Below are 21880 nucleotides of genomic sequence, written 5' to 3'. Positions count from 1 at the left end.
GGTCATTGAAGGTTTAAGAGAAAGCTGTTTTTGGGGAATGGTGGAAGCAAATGCCAGTTTTGAGTCTGTGAGGAAGGAGAGGAAGGAACAAGCGTATAACTTTAATAATTTTCAGTAAGATAGAGATTTCCCATGTTGCCATAAAGGTGGAAAGGATGCTGTTGAGAAGGTGAGACTGTGCAAGGATCAGAGAGAGAATGTATGAACAGTAAAGTAAGTAAAGAGGAAGTCCAGAATGTTGGGAACCAAAATGCAATAGAAAGATTAGCCTTAATATCCGGAAGCACATTTTGTCTGTGGCAATAGGATTGCATGAGGAGAGAATGAACCAGGTGTTGAGTGCCTGGTATTTTGAGAGCACAAAGTTGACTTTGCTTCATCCTGCTGACTTCATTTGCTATAAAAGAGACTGGTAGAAACTTTTGCTGGGAAGGGGAGGTAGAGGAATGAGGCTTTTTGAGGAGTGAAGAATTTTGGAAAGAGCAGTGGTAGAGTGTTGGACAAACAAGTGGGTGAGTAAAATGCATCAGGCTTGGCAGGCATCGTGGTGGGCCCATGAAAGTTGGGAGAAAAAAATGAATTGTCTGAAAACCTTGCACAATTCATATAGATCCTGCGAGTCCCACTGTGTTCACCTACCAAGTGGGAACATAGTAATACTTATCTCCAAGTGCAGATGTGAAGAACATGTGAAAGAAAGCATGAGACAAGGTTTTGTTAACCAGAAGGTACAAATGTTCATTGCCATTGCCAGGACCTCTCCTCAGCCATCTGCAATTCTTCATCCTGGCTTTGCATTATTTGTGTATGTTGAAAACATGAGAAGTGGTAGCAGAATCTGATGGGAAGTCTGAAATCCAACCTAACACCTATTTCCCTGACTGTTGTGATGACATGTACCATGTGTTTGTTGTTCTTCATATGGAGAAGAGCCTGGAATGACTTGGGACAAAGGGTGGTGCTGTGACTGTGCACTTTGAGCATCACAGCTTCACATCACTAGTTTCTTGCTTGTTGAGCTGACTGTAGCTTCTCTCTCTGCTTATGAGGAAGTTTTGTGTCTTCTCACTCACTAAGATTAAAAACCACATATACCATGTCACACAAAGTGGGTGTTCTACACAAATAGGGAGTGAGAAGATCATCATCTACAAGGTTAAGGTGAGCACAGAAACACAGTAAGTGAAACTATGGGAAGACCTCTATCCATGACAAGAAAATGCCTTGGAGTGAGTCCACAAGTGAGGACAGTGGGAGCTGTGCTAGGGCATGTCCTGCTATACTCGTAGGTTGTCCAGTGTGATGGGCATGAGCTACTTGAATGGATCAGTTTGTGAAGGGCTCTGGGAGCATTGCAAGACCTACCACATTGTCTTTGGAAGCTTCAGACATGGCCATGCTGGAGAGGGTGTACTTCCCAGAGTCTGCTTTGGTTTTCTTGATTCCTTTCAACCATTGCCTGTATTGCTCCCGGACCTGCAGAGGCAAAGCATGCTCCAAGTCAGCTCACTGAGAGGACTGAGAATAGAAAGGGTGCTAGGTGGGAGTTGGACTGTGGTACCTGCTGGCTGAGGAGACAGTACACCAGGAAGATGAAGACGCCCTGCAGGCTGTTGATGATGGTGAAGAGATAGGCCATGGCAGGGGCAGCTGGACCCAGCTGCAGGACTCCCAGACACCATGTGCAGCCTAAGATGAAGAGCTGGGCCATTGCTTTAAATGTCAGCATCCTGAGTAGGAGGAAAATGGAGGCCCATGGTGCACCCAGAGCAACAGAATCAAGGCCACTGTCATCTGCACCCCATGGATGCATGCGGCTGAATTGTGACCCACTTTGATCTTTACTCCCTGATCTTGATTCCCTCAAAAGAAGTGCTCTTTGTGTTCAGGATGACAATTGTAGTTGGACAGAAGTAGTGATAATTATTTGTTTAAAAAGAGTTTGTTTGTTTGTTTGTTTGTTTATTTATAGAGGGGAAGGGAGGGAAAAAAAGAGAGAGAGATATGAGAGATCGGTTTCCTCTTGCATACCCCACTTGGGGACCTGGCCTGCAACCCTTGCACATGCCCTGAATTGGAATTGAACTGGTGACCTTTTGTGTTGCAGGCCAGCACTCAATCCACTGAGCCACACCAGCCAGCGCTGAGATAGTGATAATTCTTAATATGGGTTTCAAAATGATCATGATGTATCAGGAATGTTCAAAATTTCATTCAACTGACATTACTGAGAAGTTCAGTGCACCCAATCCTGTGCTAGGTCTTGGGCTTTGGAAATAACCAAGACAATTTTTGTGTTCACAGACCTTACAGTTTCATAGAAAGACTAAAACAAATGGTCACTTATAATATTTGTGACGTGTGAGCTACCTCTGCCCAGGTCCCATCCAGGTCCCTTCTTCTCTCCCTGAACTGCCCCCAGGTGTGCTTTGCTCAGAATAGAGGCCATTCATTCTGTGTAAAGTTGAGGAAGCAAAGGACACCCCTAGCCTTTCAGAAGATGAGATATGTGGATAAAAATAACTTGATTTTAGCAGGTGTAGGAGTGGAGAGGACAGAGAGAAGAGCCTCCATGAAGGTGTGGGCATGAATGTGCATGTGGGGTTCTGGGAACAGGTAGGTGATTTCCTAAGAGTTTTATGAAAATGTAAACATTCTCTGGATATTTTTCATAGGGGGCAATGGAAGTAATCCACATTTAACAGAACAAAGTCAATCCCTCTGTAGCTGAGGTAATTTCAAGCTGGATTTATGGAGAAATGAAATATTTTTGGCTTGCATTTTGGCAGCAAAGCACAGTATTTGAGCATGGTTTCCAAGGAGGGTGGCTGCCTTTCTCCTCCTGTCCCCTCTGAATTCCTGTGAAAGGACACCAGGAGCTTGGAACCATAGGGCCTTGCTCCTGGACCCTGCTTTGTGTGGGGCAGTGTGCCCCTCTGACCCATCTCACCTCGTGTTCTGGAGGGTGGACACATCACTGTTGAGGGAGGAGAGCTTGTTTTTCAGAATCCAGATGGTCATCAGAAAGAAGGCCCAGTTAACCTGCAGAAACCCCCAAGGCATATTGAATGCCACATGTGTATAGCTTCCTCCTAGCTCATTGAACACCTAACTCAGTAGGTAAGAAGCTTTCACATTTCATAGCAGTTATAGAAAAAGTGACCACCCGTTCAGTAAATCTTGGTCCCTCTTGTCCTGTAACTCGGGTGACCAACTTGTCCTAGTTTACACAGGAATTCCCTCATTTCAGCACTAAAAGTCCAGTGTCTCAGGAAACCTTTGCATCCTTGTTTTAAACCAGAAATTTTGCCTTCTGCAAGCCCCTTCATTCCTGGAAAAATGAATTATTGCTCATTCTGCCTATAACCTCCTTATATACCTGCTCTTTGACCCTCAGTTGAGCAGGAGAGATGCTCTGATGCTGTCCTTTACTCACAGAGAAGATGGTGCAGACGGGGCCAAGGAAAGTCCATACAAATCCCTGTTGTGTGTGGAGCCAGCATCTAGGACAGAGATGAAAAGGAATTGGTGAACCTATTTGCTTTTGTGGATAAAGAATCAATAAATTAACATATCTTTCACCTCCCACAGTTTCTTCTGTTTTCTTTTTGTTAATACTATTGTTGATCTTTTTTTGGTAACAATATTTATGCTAAGAACTATCCTCTTAGTAAATTTTAAGTATATAATACAATATTGCTAATTATAGGCACTATGCTATCTAGATCTCCTTATCTTATTTTTCTTTCATAACTGAAACTTAGGGTGTGGCCTTGATGCTGGCAATGTTCCTGGCTGTTTACTTATCTTCAAACTCATCAAGTTACACATATTAACTATGCACAGAGTTTAACAAATCAATCATGCCATAATAATGTGGTTTTAAGAAAAGATAAATGTGTTTTAAATAAGTATTTTAAGAGGAGAAAGAAGATGGCAGCTTTGTTGCAGGGAGAAAAACTCGTGGATCTGTGGAGGAACAGAGCAAGGGGCCTAGATTATCGCAACATTTATGAAAACAGGACATCAAAAATTATAGCGGACATTGAAAAACCAGATGGTCAGGAGACTGCTTCAGGATAATAAGGGCCCAGGGATCAGCTCGGGGACCAGGGGGGTTGCAGCCCCCAGGCCCAGTGCTCCTGGGTCTGCCTCAGGGCACCTGGGAGAGTGGAGTCACAGCTTCCTCCCCAGAAAACAAGAATTGAGCAGCACCAGGGGAGGCCTTGTTGCTTGAAGACACAGAGAGGGGAGTTAGATTGGGAGACAATCACACAGGGGCTGCGAGCACCCACACATAGCCCTGGGAATGGTGAGTGCCCCCAGCCTGTGCGACCAAGGGCAGCCTGGCCGTGCACCTGCACCCCCAACCTGGTGAGAGTGTGGTTCTGTGGAAGACACAGACCCCAAAGCCCTGAATAAGGAAAGGGAACAGGTGTTTGCGGGTTTCTGGACCCTGCGGTGGTGAACTCGGGGGAGCATGTGCCCTTTCGGGATTCCCAACTCTTGCGCTGTGAACCCAGAAAAGATGCGGGCACTTGGGTTCCTGGAGCCCACAGCGGAGAAATTGGTAGAAGTGCGTGCCCCTTCTCTATCTCCGGAGCTTGCACCCTGAACACGGAAAAGACCCAGGAGCTCTGTGGGGCCCTGGAGCACAGGACACTGCGCTCTCACCGCAGTGAGCTCCGGAGAGCGTGCTTGGGAGCGGCCATACCCACACCCAGGGTCCCTCGGGGAAAGCATCAGATCAGCTCTGGGGAGAGCACACTACTAGCCCTAGGGACAGTAGGAGAGAGACTGACTGAGTTCTGACTGGGAAGAGTAAAAAGCATTCCAAATGCCCCTCAGCCTGCTGAAGCCAGCAAGACCAGAAAAACTGGTTTGGCCAGTTAGAAACCAACAAGAGGGTTTTTTTGTGTGTGTGTGTATGGGGGGGGGCTGTTGTTGTTGTTTGATTATTTGATTTTCCTTGTTTTTTAGACTTTTTATTTTTTAATTCTTATTATTTTTATATCTCTTAATTCCTTATGTTTCTCTTCCTTTCATCCTAGTATTATTCCTTCCACTTCAAATTTATCTGTCCTGCATTCCATCTTCTGCTTCCCCCCCTTTTTTTGAGCCTGCAAGTTACTGCAAATTTGTATTATCTTTTTCTCACTTTTCTGACATTTTTTATTTTAATAGTATTTTGGTATTCTTTTTCTTTCTGTATAATCTTCTTTGCTTGGCTGGTTATACTGTCGTTTGATAGGTTCCCCTTGTTATCTCATTCATAGTGTGTTGATAATTTATTGTCCTTCATTTGTGTTCCATTAGTACACCTCTCAAGGTTCTATACTCCTTATTCTTGTTATCTAGATCTCATAGAGTCTGCCACAGGATTGTTACTTTAATATTACTGTAAATAACACTCAGTTCATACAATTGTAAATACTACACAACACCCATCCCAGATCTCAGCCCACTTTGCAATTTCCTGAACTATATTATTGTAGGAGTTATCTCTATTATTTTACACACTACTCTTATTTACTATTCTTTATTCCCACCCTACCTTAAAATCTGACTTCCCACAGCCTCATAGCTTTCTAGATCCAACTAACAATCCTTTCTTCCCCAATAAGAGTCTTACCTTCTTTCCATCCTTTCTAAATGTGGCTAGTGGGGTGGAAGATTAAGCTTAACACTATACATAGCCAAAGGATCTCCCATCTATTCTCTACTGGCTGCTACTGTAAATATCATAGAATATTGTCTTGCTTTCTTAAACCATTTTGCCTTATTCCTCCAACTGATCACAAAAAAAGAATAGGGAGAAGCTTTGAACACCAGGATACATGAAGGAGACTGCACCACTGAATCTCACAGGTATTCTACCACAGAAGTTTACACCATAAACACAGGGAACCAGAACAGATAAACTTAAGAAGCTGAGGCTAACAAGAAGAGTCTCACAGACAATGAGAAGACAAAGAAACAATCCCCAAATGAAGGGGAAGGAGGAAGCCTCAGAAAGAATGCTAAATGAAATAGAGGCAACTTAACTCTCAGATATTGAGTTCAAAATAATGAATATAAGGAAGCTCAGTGAGTTCACAATGAGCTACCAGAAACTAGAGGGAAGCTACAATGATCTCACTGCAAACTACATCAACATGAAAAAGGAAATAGAAACTCTCAACAAGGGCCAAGAGGAAATGAAGAATACAATTTCTGAACTGAAGAACACAGTAGAAGGAATGAAAAGCAGGACTGATGAGGCAGAGGACCGGATTAGTGAATTGGAGGGCAAAGTAGAAAAAAACACCCAGAAAGAGCAAGAAAAGGAAAAGAAGCTCAGAAAAAATGAACAGGATTAAGAGAAATGCAAGACAATAGAAAACGTAAAAATATCTGCATAATAGGGATACCAGAAGGAGAAGAAGAAGAGCAAGGTATAGAAAACCTATTTTAAAAAGTAATGAAGGAAAACTTCCCTAATTTGATGAGAGAAAAAATGACACAAATCCAGGAAACACAGAGAGTCCCAATCAAGAGGAACCCGAAGAGGCCCACCTCAAGACACATCATAATTAAAATGGCAAAATTTGAAGAAAAAGAGAGAATATTAAAGGCAGCGAGGGAAAACAGGAAGTAACATACTAGGGAGCCCCAATAAGGCTAACAGCTGACTTCTCAATGAAAACACTCCAAGCCAGAAGAGAATGGCAAGAAATATTCCAAGTTATGAGAATCAGAAGTCTGCAACCAAGGTTACTTTACCCAGCAAGTCTCTCAATCAAGATAGAAGGCAAAATAAGAAGCTTCCCAGACAAAAGAAGTCTAAAAGAATACACCTCTACCAAACCAGCTCTGCAAGAGATGCTAGAGGGACTGCTTTAAGGAAAGGAAGGAAAAGAGAGAGAGAGGAACACAGTTATGTAAATGGTGATGAATAAGCACCTATCAATAATAACCTGAAACATAAATGGATTAAATGCTCCAATCAAAAGACATAGAATAGCTGAACTGATAAGAAAACATGATCCACACATATGCTGCCTACAAGAGATACACCTCTGGATAAAAGACCTGCACAGGCTGAAAGTGAAGGACTGAAAACAAATTTTCCAAGCAAATGGGTAGGAAAAAAAAAGGTGGGGTAGCAATACTCATATCAGACAAAATAGACTTCTACAAAAGGGCCATAAAGAGAGACCCAGAAGGTCACTTCATAACACTCAAGGGAAGAATCCACCAAGAAGACATAAATATTGTAAATATATATGCACCCAACATAGGAGCACCCAAATACATAAAGAAAATCTTAGAAGACTTCAAGAAAGATATGGACAGCAACACCATTATTCTGGGGGATTTTAACACCCCACTCTGAAAAATGGACAGATCTTCTAAACAAAATATCAACAAAGATATTGTGGCATTGAACAACACCCTTGATGAAATGGACTTTACTGATATATACAGAGCCCCCCATCCCAAAGAAGCTAAATGCACATTCTTTTCAAATGTACACGGAACATTTTCAAAGATTGACCACATGATAGGACACAAAACAAGCCTCAACAATTTCAAGAAAATTGAAATCATAACAAGGATTTTCTCAGATCACAAGGGACTAGAGCAAGAAACCAACCCCATGGAAAAAAAAACCCAAAACACTCAAAATCATGGAGATTAAATAGCATGCTATTAAACAATGAAGGGGTCAAGAATGATATTAGGGAAGAAATCAAAAGGTTTCTGGAAACAAATGAAAACAAACTCACAACAACCCAAAACTTATGGGACACAGCCAAGGCAGTCCTGAGAGGGAAGTTCATAGTGATACAGGCCCACCTAAAAAAGTTAGAAACATTCCAAACAAACAACCTAACCCTACATCTACAAGAACTCAAGGAACAACAACAAAGACAGCTCAGAGCAAGCAGAAAGAAGGAAATAACCAAGATCAGAGCAGAATTAAATGACATAGAGACTGGAAACACAATTCTAAGGATCAATGAATCCAAGAGCTGGTTCTTTGAAAAGATAAACAAAAATGACAAGCCTTTAAGCAGGCTCATCAAGAGAAAAAGAGAAAAGACGCAAATAAACACAATCAGAAATGAAAGAGGAGAGATTGCAACTGATACCACGGAAATGCAAAGGACTATAAGAAATTACTATGAAGAGCTGTATGCCAAGAAATTTGAAAGCCTAGGTGAAATGGACAACTTTCTAGAAAAATATAATCCTCCAAAACTCAATGAAAAAGAAGCAGAAAGCCTGAACAGACCAATAACAGCAAAAGAAATTGAAGCAGTAATCAAAAAACTCCCGGCACACAAAAGCCCTGGACCAGATGGTTTCACAGGAGAATTCTACAAAGCATTTCAGGAAGCACTAACCCCTGGCCTTCACAGACTATTCTAAAAAATCCAAAAAGATAGAATACTCCCATACTCTTTTTATGAGGCCAACATCATCCTAATTCCAAAACCAGATAAAGACACAACAAAGAAAGAAAAATTCAGGCCAGTATCACTGATGAACATAGGTTCTAAAATCCTCAACAAAATACTGGCAAACCGCATCCAACAGTACATTAGGAAGATCATACACCATGACCAAGTGGTGTCATGCAAGGATGGTACAATATTCACAAATCAGTAAATGTAATACATCACATAAACAAAAGCAAAGACAAAACCACATGATCATATCAATAGATGCAGAAAAGCATTTGATAAGGTACAGCAGGCATTTATGATAAAAACACTCAGCAAAGTGGGAATAGAGGGAGCATTCCTCACCATAATAAAGGCCATGTAGGAGAGACCTACAGCCAACATCATACTCAATGGGCAAAAATTAAAATCTTTTCCACTAAGATCAGGAACAAGACAAGGCTGTCCACTTTCAGCACTTCTATTCAATATAGTACTGGATGTTTTAGCCACAATGATCAGACAAGAAAAAGAAATAAAAGGTGTCCAAAATTGGAAAGGAGGAAACATAACTGTCATTGTTTGCAGATGGCATGATAGTGTATATAGAAAATCCTATAGACTCCACCAAAAATCTGCTTGACCTAATAAATGAATTTGGTAAAACAGTGGGATACAAAGTCAATATCCAGAAATCAAAGGCATTTCTGTACACTAAAAATGAAACAGTAGAAGCAGAAATCAAGGAAAAAAATCCCATTTGAATTAGGAAAAAGAAAAATAAAATATCTAGGAATAAACCTAACCAAGGAGGTAAAAGACCTGTATTCAGAAAACTACATAACACTGAGGAAAGAAATCAAGGAAGACACAAACAAATGGAAATATATACCATGTTCATGGATTGGAAGAATTAATATAATCAAAATGTCCATACTACCCAAAGCAATTTACACACTCAATGCAATACCTATTAAAGCACCAATTGCATCCTGCACAGACATAGAACAAACACTCCAAAATTTTATATGGAACCATAAATGACTCCAAATAGCTGCTGCAACTTTGAGAAAGAAGAGTCAAGTAGGAGGGATCACAATACCTGACATTAAAGGATACTACAAGCCACTGTAATCAAAACAGCCTGGTACTGGCATAGAAACAGGCACATGAACCAATGGAACAGAACAGAGAGCCCAGAAATAAACCCAAGTCTCCATGGTCAATTAATATTCAACAAAGGAGGCAGCAACATAAAATGGAATAAAAATAGCCTCTTCAACAAATGGTGTTGGGAGAACTTGATAGCTACGTGCAAAAAAAAAAAAAAAAGTGAAATTAGAACACCAACTTACACCTTATAGAAAAATAAATTCAAAGTGGATAAAAGATTTAAATATAAACTGTGACACCATTAAATTCCTAGAGGAGAACATAGGTAGGAAAAATCTCAGATATTTCATGCAGCAACATTTTTACTGATATGTCCCCCAGAGCAAGGAACATACAGGAAAGAATAAACAAATAGGGCCTCATCAAAATAAAAAGCTTCTGCACAGCTAAAGAAAACAATATCAAAATTAAAAGAGAACCAACTGTATGGGAAAACATATTTGCCAATGATACCTCAGACAAGGGTTTAATCTCCAAAATGTATAAAGAACTTACACGACTCCACTCTAAGAAGACAAGCAACCCAATTAAAAAATGGGCAAAGGACTTGAACAGACACTTCTTCAAGGAGGACATACAGAAGATCCAAAGACACATGAAACAATGTTCAATATCGCTAGCTCTCAGAGAGATGTAAATTGAAACCAAATGAGATATCACTTCACACCAGTCAGAATGGCCATCATAAGCAAAGCAACAAACAACAAGTGTTGGAGAGGTTGTGGAGAAAAGAGGTCCCTAGTTCACTGTTGGTGGGACTGCAGACTGGTCCAATCACTATGGAAAGCAGTATGGAATTTTCTCAGAAAACTAAAAATGGATCTGTCTTTTGACCCAACAATTCCACTGCTGGGACTATATCCTAAGAACCCTAAAACACCAATAGAAGAGAACCCTCACACCGTGTTGTTCATAGCAGCACAATTTACAATAGCTAAGTGCTGGAAGCAACCTAGATGTCCATCAGTAAATGAATGGATCCAAAACCATGGTACATTTACACAATGGAATTCTATGCAGCAGAAAGAAAGAAGGAGCTCCTACCCTTTGCATCAGTATGGATGGAGCTGGAAGGCATTATGCTAAGCAAAATGAGCCAGGTAATGAAAGACAAATACCATATGATCTCACCTTTAACAGGAACCTAATGAACAAAACACAGAAACAAGCAAAATATAACCAAAGACATTGAAATAGAGGACAGGCTGACAGTGACCAGAGGGGAGAGAAGAGGGAATTTCAGGGGACAATGGGAAGGGTTTACAGGAACAAATTTAAAGGACGCATGGACAAAAACTAGGGGGGGTGGTAATGTTAGGGAAGTGGGTAGGGATGGGTAGGTGGGCTGGAATGGGAGAAAAAGGGAGAAAAGTGTACTTGAACAATGATTAAAACAATAAAAAAATTAGTATTTTAAGTCTTGGACTCCGGATATGCTAGTAGAAAAAATATGTTTTTTAATGAAAGACAAGAATCAACTAGTAAATTCATTTACAATTCATTGGACAAATATTGTGTCTCCTCTGTATTAGGATCTGTGATGGCCTGAAGATCCAATTGCAATTAAGATAGACTGGTCTCAGTCCTCAGGGAGGCCCCACCTGGGTGGAAAGGTCATCAATTAGACAATAGAAACAATCAAGATGATGAGTTTTGTGATCAAGTGTGAGGAGCTATGAGAACAGGTAGCTGGAGCAATAGCCTAGTCTGGGGTATAGGAGGTTCAAGTAGTTGGGAAGGGTCCCTGAGAGAACTGATCGTGTTCATTCTGAGATGTGAAGCATGAGCAGGTGCAAAGAAGGTGAGAAAATTTGGGGACATGCCAAATGACAATAAAAATATAACAATAGACTGATAGTAGTAATTCAGTCTCATGTGCATTATATAATTTATTCCTCATGACAACTTTGAGACTCAAGTGATCACAGGTTGGCATATAATGCTTGAGAAAACATAGAAACTCAAGGCCACAGTGATAGAAATGATAGAACTGGAAATGATCTCAAGTGAGATGTTTGTGAATGAGTTGGGAGGTGTGAGGACCATGGAGTTAGATGGATCTGCCAGAAGACTCAAAGCAAACACTACTGAGGCTGTGCTTGTAAACTGTACCCTGCGGGGCAATGGAGCCACCACCTGACTTTGTACATGTGTTTTAATGGAACACAGTTGCACTCATTCCCTTTCCATATGGTCTATGGCGGCTCTTGTGCTACAAGGACATGGGTGAGTAGTTGCAACAGAGACCACATGGTCCACAAAGCTGCAATATTTACTCTGTGGTCCTTTGGAGATAAGATCTGCTGACTTTAATGCAAGTTATATAGAAGGGCCAGCTGGCCAGGGCTCCTCTGATATCAGCAAACATTAATTTTATCAGCATAGGAATATGTAAATGACACACTGTCTGGATTTGGTCCTGGCTCTGCCACCAACCAGCTGTATGATCTGGGTCATGTCAGTCATCTCCATGCCCCAGTTTCCTCATCCATGAAACTTGTATTACACTGGTTTCTACCCCAGCGGGTTGTTAGGAGGATGACTTGAGTACGTGAAAACTGTTCAGAACAATGATTGCATGTCAGAAGCCATCTCTAAATCTTAGCTCTGCTCGTCACAGTTTTATTTTCTAAATCATCCTCTTTTTTCTTTTAAACTAAGGAGAGAAGTAAGTTACACCAACCAATGCCATTCCTTCATTTCCAGTTTGCTTTCTAGAAGATTTCAAACATTAAATGTAATGAATATTATATTAATATACACTTACTAATAAATAAGATGGGATTAATATTATGTATCATGTTTGTTAATGTAATAGAATCATTAACATAGAATTGATAATATTTAAAATAATTAAATCTAAAATATATATATCAACTAAATAATTTTAATAATAATTTATAGTTGTTAATGTTTCATTATTATGATAGTGTTAGTTTTTAATATAATATGATCAATATTATATGCATATTTAATAATTAATATTTAAAACAATGAAATGTTAAGATCTTAAAAACATTTCTTTCAGGGAATGCAATCAGGAAACCAGGAAGATGTCTTTGGGTGATTACTGTGTTTTTCTCTGTTTATCATATTCTAGTGAAAGTAAAGTGCTACATGGGTTCTCTACTGGCCTTGGTCATATGGAGAAGATAAGACCAGTGTGAACTTTGATTTACCGGGCAGATGTTCCATAAAGGTGAGGCCTGGATGCTGCAGAAATGGCCACAATGACAGCCGGGACTCCATAGCCCACAAGGAACATGAACTTCTTCATGAACCTGTTCACGCTGGAGTAGTTTCCCACAGTGAGGTTGCATGCAGTGAGGAAGAGGTGCAGACCCTCCAGCAGCATCCAGGTGAAGGAGGCCAGGTAGAGGTAGTGTAAGGCACCTGCGATGATGGCGCACAGCACCTGGGGAAGCAGTCAGAATAACCAGGTGGGATTGTCAGTGGGGGGCATGGCCCTAGGACCTGTCCTATGCCGTGCCATTGGGAAGACCTCTGTTATATATGAAGGAATTGTCCAAAGAGGGTGTGTCCTCTTGTTGTGTCAGTCAGTGTGAAATTGGCTACTCACCCCTCCAACCTTCCCAGAACCCAAGGACATTTTATTAAGGGGTCCCATGCAGCATGGCCACATGAATTCCACATACCCTGGGCAGGGCAAGGGTCCTTGGGGATGTCAGTACCTTAATCTCTGTTCTGTTAATGGCCATGAGTAAGAGCAGGTGGGCCAGGAAGAGGCAGATGCAGAGCTGCAGGTGGAGGGAGGTGCTGGTGTTCTGGATGGCTTTGCACAGCAGGAAGGTGAGGGCTGCCAGGAAGAGGCACAGCAGGGAGAGGCTCAGCCCCACATAGGTGATCACAGTCAGGGCGACATCCTCCTCCTGGGACCCAACAAAGAGGAGATATCAGTCATACTTTCCTGCTCTGGGGTAATGACCCTTCCACCATTTTTACTTTTATTTTTTGGTGTAACAAGATCAAGAATGGAGGAGCCATGTAGACTTGTGATGTTTATGAGTAATGTTAGAATTTTATGAGGCTTTTAAGTGATTCATACTAAAATATTTGAGGAATGGAATAGTCCTTACTCAAGACCAACTCCTGGAACTCATAAGGTTTATTATTTTTTTAAGGACTTTTGGGCATGACTAAGAATATAGATTACCCTGTGAGGGTCACTGAGGCACAGAAACTCCATGTTGAGTGCCATTTGCCATCCCCATTACATGATGCTGTGTGACCGAGTCTGTACCTGGAGACTCAATGTCCAGGTATCAACTCCCCATTTTGGACTTCACTCACCTCATCTCTCCAACACTTGTTCTTGCCAGTCACTAATGTTTACACATTTATAGCTTGATCCTGAGTTAATGGAGGAAAACTACTATGTTTTTAATAGTGATAGTTTAAAATTCATATTTTCTGCCTCACTTTACAAATCATATATTTGAGAGAAGGAACCTCACCCTCTCCATCAATTCCATTTTAGTGTACCTAGGGGAGGGAGGAGGAGTAGGGAGAAGGGATGAGAATGGAGAGAGGAAAGAGGAAGAGAGAAATTGGCAAATGATAAAGGAAGTGCAGATATAAATGTTTAAAGCTGGTGTATCTGAGTAAAGGGCAAGATATTTGTCTTTTTAATTGTTGCAACTTATCTGTAAGTTTGTAACTGATTCCTAATAAAATGTTAATGAATAAGTAACAAATCTTCCAAATGATTCTGATGCACACTAAATTTTGAGAATCTTTGGCATAGGAAAAAAAACCTCTAATTTCCCAACTATATAAAAAATACTCTCACAAATCCATGTGTAGTATAGCAACAGGCCAATAGAAAAATAGGCTAAGAATGTGAACAAATCGTTTCCAGAAAATGAAATAAGAGCCACTCTTAAATATATTTCATTTCACTCATAAGAAAAAAGATACAAAAATTTTCCTAGATTTGGAAAACTTAATAATAAGCTTGTAGTGAGGTGTGAGGAATCACACGTCTTCATAATATACTGGTGGAATTGTTCATAGCTACAATATCTATATTTTGAAATATGGAAAAATCTACCAACATACAATTATGAATCCGATCCAGTATTTGTCCTGTCCGCATATTCTTTTTTGCATATTCAAATGTGAGAACAATGAAGTGTGTGTGAACAATTGAAACATTATTTGTATTATATGTGTACTAATGATCACAACAAAACACTCACTATAACAGGCCTTAATGTGTAATTTATGGCACACCCACACAATGAAGTGCTATGTGGCAATAAAAATAATGGCATGTCTCTTTGTATACTGGGATGGAATAACTTCTTAGATGTAATAAAAACACAGAATGCATAACACTGAAGAAAACACTATGTCTGAAAAGAAGAGGGACAAAGAACAAATATAATACATATATTACTTTTATATGTATAAAATATCCATAGAAAAGTAGGAGAAACGAACAATTTTGGGTGTCTGCAGCAAGAAGAATTAGGTGTCTGGGGTTAGGATTGAGATAGGGTTTCCTAGACCCTGGGCTGCAGGCTGGTATTGGTCTGAGGCCTGTTAGGAATCCAGTTACCAGGGAAGCTCACCTGAGGTCTGCCTCCTGTCTCCACCCCTCGACTCCCACCTGCCTGTAGAAAAACAGACCCCTGGTTCCAAAAAGGTTGGGGAGCAATGCTCTATAGGGTGCCTCCACCTGCTCTATAGGGATATGCTTACAGGGATGATGTCCAGGGCTGAGGCTGATGTGAAGTCTCTCCCCAGATCAACATTTTTTTTTTCTAAAGAAGCAGGAAAGCCACTGGGAAGAGGTGAGATGAGGGGGTGAGAGAGCCTCACAGGTGGTGAGGAAAACAGGTGGGCGCTTCGGTATTTTCTGCTTCTCGGTCTCTTCAGGGAACCACTCACCTTGCTCTTCTTTCCAGAGGGTGGGGTCCCGGTGGGGAAGGAGAATCCTGCTGCAGACAAAACAGCGGTTTATTAGGTGTGTGTGTGTGTGTGTGTGTGTGTGTGTGTGTGTGTAAGAGAGAGAGAGACAGAGACGGAGAGCGAAAGAGAGAGACAGACAGAAGGTTGGGGTGGGGTCTGGAGTCAGGTTAGGCCAGGTGACTTCCCAGACTGTCATTTGGTAGCTCAGGGACCCTAGTTTAGGAATAGAAGAATATGGAAATTCTCTCCACCCTGTTGGCACCTTTGCTTATTCACATTGGAGTTCTCCTAGTGTCCTGTGGGTTAATGTGGTGGCCTAGATGCTCTGTTGTCTGGAAGTGGATTGCATCAGCCTGAGTCCTACCTGTCTGTCACCCTCAGGACCCTCAACTTTCCAGAGAAGCTCCCAGCTCGGATGGGGGACAGAGACAGAGTGGGTCTTCTTGAGAACTGAATAGAAAGGAAATGCTGCATGTCACCAGCAGGACCAATTTTGGGTTTCCATAATGGCTTTTGTCCTAATTCCCAAAGGATGGCTGCTCACTGGCTGAGTTCTCCTTGGAATCGCATGGACACTGTCAGGGGAGTAGTCCTGCCTCCATGCCAACCCTAAGACATCTTGAGAGAGATGACCCAAGAACCATCCTTGAGGCAGGCCCTCCACAGATGAGGCTATATGACAGGGGCAGGGAGAATGAAAAAGTTGCTGGACAAGACAGGGCCACCCAGACAGTGGCACCAAGCCCTGGTTGGTCACTGGGGCCTGATATTCAGCCAGACATCCCCTGTGCCTTTTTCTCATTCCTAAGAAGGCATCTTCTAGACTGACAGGAAGTGGCAAGAATCCATGTCTGAGGAAGTCCCTCGGAGGTGAGGGCTGGCTGACTGGAGAGGGAACCAGGTGTGATGGGTGAGGAGTGGCAGGTGCTTTTTTGCTCTGGCCTTTGGTCTCCCACCTGATGGTGCCCTCTGTTGTAGCCTGGGTCAGATGGGAACCTCTTCCATTTACCTGACTCTTCAAGCTTGTGTGTGTGCGGTGGGGTCTGTGTTGTCCTGCCCAGAACTGACCCAACATTCTTCTGGGTCCTCATCATCTGTGTTGTCCTCATGTAGTGAGCTGAAATTATTGGGGTGGGGAGTCAGGGGGTCACTTACATGGGTAAGTAGATGGAGTCTGAGCAGCTGAGAAGTGGGGCCAGGGTGTCAAGGTTGTTGGTCAGGGACAGGGCTGGCCAGGGAAGGTGGGCCTGCCCTTGAACTCCCCACTCTTGTATTTCTGGACAAACTTATTGGGTCTGTCAGAGGCCAGGAGGCCTGAGAGTCTGAGAGCTCACGTGTGCTGCAGTGGGGGAAGATCCTGGTCTGGCAGTCACTGGTGATGGTGGAGAGGATGGATATTGTGCTGGCATACAATGTACTATGAGCTCCCGAAGAGTCTTGGGTGGTATCCCTCTCTTTTATGGAAATAAGATGCCAGAAAGGCAGGAGGGATCCTTTGAGCTTCCAGAAATGACTCTCTGTGGAAGATTTTGGGACTTGGATTTCAGAGAGGGCAGGTGACCAAGTAGAACAGCCCTCTTATGTTGTGGAAAGTGGGCCAAATAACCGAAAACTTCACAGATAAGAAGGTGGAAAACACAGAGAGGTTCTTACCTTGACATGTGTTCTCATTTTCATTCCAGAACACTGTTGCCCCAGAATGAAGCCTATATCCTGAGTTGCACCTGCAGTAATAGCTCCCTTCTGTGTTCTGGCAGTTGGCAAATTTTCCACAGGACACCGAGGGTAGTTCACATTCATTGATGTCTGGAACAAGACAAAGGGTAGCATTCTAAAGGCATGAATTCCCACAGTGGGGAGAACCTAGCTTCCAGCCTGATGCCACTGTGGGGGCTGGACAGAACTTAGATCCTGCCTGGTATTTTGGAGGCTGGGCTGAGCTGGAGCCAGATCCTCCAGAAAGCCTGGTGACTTAGGTGGTTATATCTGCTCTCTGGTTGGAGCCTTCTGTGTCATGATGGGGCTGGAAGGATGTCTGTATCCCCTTCTTCAGGCCTTGAGGGGTAGACAGAAGCACTGAGTCTCTAGATCATCCCTTACAGTGCAGGACTATCAGGACTATAGGCATCACCTCCAGTCAGGGTGGCAGTGGCATTAAAGAATGCCCTCAATGTGGAGGTAGAGGAGGGAGTCATGCATGGCTGCGGGCTGTCTAGGGTGACATCATCATTCACACCTGAGGGTAGAGCCAGGTTGTAAGACACTTGTCCACTGATGGCTTCCATCCTCCTTTAATCACAGCAGCCACAGTCCACCCCACATTCCTCACCAGACACTCCCTCATCTCCCAATGTCAAGCCTTTTCAGATGCCCCAAGATGTCTCAGAGAGACTCTTCTTATTATCTTTACCCCTGAGGGTAATCCCTCCTTATCAGAGCTCATCAGGGATGTGAAATGAGGAAACAGCAAAGCAGCCTGAAAGTGCTCACAGGTGAGTCACTGGGTGTATTTTCTGGCATCTTACCTTCCACTGTTCTTTGAAAGTGAGAGGAAAGATGCCCATGAGCCAGGTCCCCTTTGAGTAGCTCTGAGACCCCCAGAGCAGGGCCTGGACACCACTAAGTAACAATAATAACAACAACTCAGTAAGAACCAGAGACATAAAATGAATAAAAAATGCAGGGACAGAATGTTTGACCCTATACATTCTAATGAAGGAGCCTAAACTTCAGAGCTTGAAAACTCTCATGGTGTTATGATGGGCAGGCAACTAGTCTCCCCTAGGTCAGAGTTTCTTCTCCACATTTGCAGATTTCCTTTCTAAGGCCCCAGGCCCAGGCTTGGGGTTTTAGCCCCAGGATACAAGAGGAAGTGGGAGGAATGAACACCTGAGGGATTCATGTGCATTCCCTACAGAGGCAATGGGACTTTCCTCCTTTGTTCTCAGTTGGTGACAATGGCTGGAGATCTGTCTTCAAGTTTGACAAGATGGGGTGGAATAGAGTGGAGGAAAACTTGGAATGAGGTTTGTGGAGGAGAAATCATGAGGATGGGAAATTCCTCGACCCAATAAGTGTGCTCCCAGCAAGGAGCTGGAACCCAGGCACAGGAGTAGCAGGATCTCCTCTCTGTGTGCATCCAGTCTACAAGTCTCCATGAGACACACACGTGAGAATGCACAAAGGACCTTTAGGAATACCTCTAGGGCCATGGATGGGCTGGGCACTAGTCACAGTAACACCTTTTTATCTGATGAATCAACTTTTCTCCTAATGTTAAATAACAACATGATACTTAGAAAAACAAAGAAAATATAAAAATTGAAGACAAAAAAATTACCCATGAGTCCACCACACAGAGTCCTGGGAAATTTTAGAGATTTTTTTCCTCATTGCTTCAAATATATTAAGAATGTTTGATTAGCACTAAATATTTACCTAAGACCATTTTGAGTATATCAATGGTATTTCCTGATGTAAAAATCATGTAATTTCCTTCTCCTCCTTCTTTGTTTTTTTTGTTGAGGTAAAATGTGCACATAACATAAAATTTGCTATCATAAGCATTTAAAAAATCTTCATCTGAAGACATGCTTATTGATTTTAGAAAGAGGGGAGAGGAAGGAGAGAGAGAGGGATAGAAATATCAATCAGTTGCTTTTCTTATGTGTAACCTAAGTATGTGCACTGACCAGGAATTGAACCTGCAACATTTTGGTTTATAGGACAACACTCCAACAAACTGAGCCACATTAGCCAGGTAGACTATCATAACCATTTTTAATTACATAAGTTCCTTTTATGATGCTGTGCTGTTGAAGAGTAAAAACCCTTTAGTTTTAGACTGACATCTGGGTTGTACCACCTTATTAATTCTGTGACTTTGGATAAATCACTCAATCTCTTGAGTCCAATTATGATCATTTTAAAAAGGATGCTATCCTGAAACCATATGACTTTTAGGAGAAAACATAGAGGTTAAGCACTTTGACATTGGTCTTGGCAAAGAATTTTTGGGGTTTGACTTCAGAAGCATAAATAGACAAGCAGAAGCACCTCAAATTAAAAACTTCTGCACAGCGACAAAACCATCAACAAAATGAAAAGGCAATGTACAATTTGGTAGAAAAATATTTGCAGATCATATATCTGATAAGCGTTAACATTCAACACATATAAATAGCTCATATAACTCAATCGAAAAAACGCTAAACATCCAATATAGAAATTGGCAGAGGATCAGACATGCATTTTCCAAAGAAGGCATTTGAATGGCCAACAGGTAAATAAAAAGTTGCTCAACATCACTAATCATTAGGGAAATGCAAATTAAAACCATAATAATGTGGGAAAGAAGGGAAAGGGGAGTAAATGAACATGAATGAGGAATCCATGGATGGGACCAAGGAGGGGTGGGATTCAAGGTGGGAGGTGGGCGTGGGTGAGTGAGGGAAAGTGATAGTGGGAAAATGGAGGCAACTGTATTTGAACTTCAATAAAAAAGTAAAAAAAATCCCACATAATCAAATATTTGTAACTTTGAACCTTTTATAATGACTGTTATAAAAAAAACACAAGAAATAGTAAGTGTTGGTGAGGATGTGGAGCAAAGAGAACCCTTGTGTACTGTTGGTGTATTTTAAACTGGTGCAGCCATTATGGAAAATAGTATGGAAGTGCCTCAAAAAATTAAAAATAGAACTATTATATGATCCAGTAATTCCACCTGTGGGCATTCATCTGAAGAAATCCAAAACACTAAGTAAAAGGGACACCTGCATGCCCATGTTCACTGAAGCATTATTTCAAATAGCCAAGGTGTGGAAACAACCTAAGTGTGCATTGATGAATGAATAGATAATAAAAATGTTGTGTATGCATACAGTAAAATGTTATTTGGTCATAACAGAGAAGGAAATCCTGTCATTTATAACAATGTGGATACATTTTTTGAGCATTATGTTAACTGAAATAAGACAGAAAAAGCCAAATACTATATAATCTCACATGTGGGATCTAAAAAACCTAACACACAGACACATGTGGTTTACACAGCTAGGGAGTGAGGGGTAAAAAAAGTGGTTTGGAAGTAAAACCAGCTAGTTCTGCCTGGATCAAGGAGCTGCCATGAGTCTGAGTGGGCAACCATGGTTGTGAGTGGGCAGGATTCCTGGTGAGTCTGAGCTGGTGGGGGAGCCTGAGGTTCCAGGCCCTGGTGTTTCTCTTTTCTCATTGCTTCCATTATTTCTTCCCTTTTGTTGTGCAGTGATAATAAGAGTAACGGTGATATAACTTGCATTCATTGACAATTTTCTCTGTACAAATCTTTACCTGTTCTTTACACAGGTAAATATTAAATCTCCATGTATGTGGGGAGGGTACAATGATTATCCCCAGTTTGCAGACAAACAAACTGAGGCAAAGAGAGGAGGCATACTTTCATTAATGTCAGAGAGCTAGTTGGTGGCAGAGCTAGACTTTGAACCCACACCACCAAGCTCCACTGTGTAAGCCCTCAGCACTCTACCTACTGATCATGAAAACCCAATTGTCCACTTGCTTCCTCCTTCCCTGCCCTGCCCCCTCTCTCTTATCCTTCATAAAGTGCTCCTGTGCTGCTCTCAGGGACAAGGGCTCTGGATGCCCCACAGCCTCCCCCCACAATCCCCGTATGCCCTCCACCCCTCAAACCTCTGTACCATCACAAGTCTCCATGGGGTTGATGACAATCTCTCCAGATGAAGAGCTGAATCCTGGAAGGCAGCAACAGGCAGTGGCGTTGACACATGTGGAATGCAGAGGGCACCAGTGAGCACAGGCTGTGGGGGCAGAGGCTGTGGGGGCAGACGCTGTGAAGTCAGAGGCTGTGGCAGCAGAGGCTGAGGGGACGGGGTCAGAAGGCCCAAGAAATGGAGGGAGCCAGCTGTTAGCTGGAGGTTCAAGAGAGGAGGTTGGGGGAGAGAGACAGTATTAATTAGAAGTGGAAGAACTCCAAAAGAATCTGAACACATAAGGAAAAAGAAATAGATTTTCACATTCTAGAGGACCATCTCTGAGCCTCACTTGCAAAACATTCTCCCTTCTCCCTTTGTTAATGAGAGGACCCACACCCTGGCATGCACTCCCTGTCTTCCATCACTAACACCTCTGGCTGGGCAGACTCACCTCTAGCGTTCTCATCTGCAGGTCCCAATGTCAACAGCAGCAGCACCAGGAATCCTGGGGCAGAAAGACAGAGAAGTGACAAGGAGAGGAGGGTCGAGCTCTAATTTCAAGCATACCTTGAAAGCTTGGCCATTGCCTCCTTAGTAGGTGGCTCTGGACTTGCATGTCATAGCTTTTTA

The 21880-nt window shown here is 42.2% G+C and overlaps 1 protein-coding gene across 2 annotated transcripts in view; it reads right to left on the bottom strand.

The window, feature by feature from the left end:
- Positions 1–21880, bottom strand: part of LOC114503676 (adhesion G protein-coupled receptor E2-like) — a 116277-nt gene that overhangs the window by 5911 nt on the left and 88486 nt on the right. Inside the window, exons 17-21 of one of the 2 annotated variants that reach the window (XM_036032352.1) lie at positions 12782–13017; positions 3437–3503; positions 2951–3042; positions 1562–1730; positions 1366–1476 (exon numbers count right to left, since the gene is read on the bottom strand). The exons of the other annotated variant lie outside the window; for it this stretch is intronic. Coding sequence (XP_035888245.1) covers positions 1366–1476; positions 1562–1730; positions 2951–3042; positions 3437–3503; positions 12782–13017 — 675 coding nt within the window. The remainder of the gene's footprint in view (positions 1–1365; positions 1477–1561; positions 1731–2950; positions 3043–3436; positions 3504–12781; positions 13018–21880) is intronic. 2 annotated transcript variants of the gene reach the window in all.

This window comes from Phyllostomus discolor, chromosome 8 (genome assembly GCF_004126475.2).
Source record: "Phyllostomus discolor isolate MPI-MPIP mPhyDis1 chromosome 8, mPhyDis1.pri.v3, whole genome shotgun sequence".
Classification (NCBI taxonomy): Eukaryota; Metazoa; Chordata; class Mammalia; order Chiroptera; family Phyllostomidae; genus Phyllostomus; species Phyllostomus discolor.
Note: the sequence above shows the minus strand (reverse complement) of the source record. Positions and strands in the feature narration are given on the sequence as shown.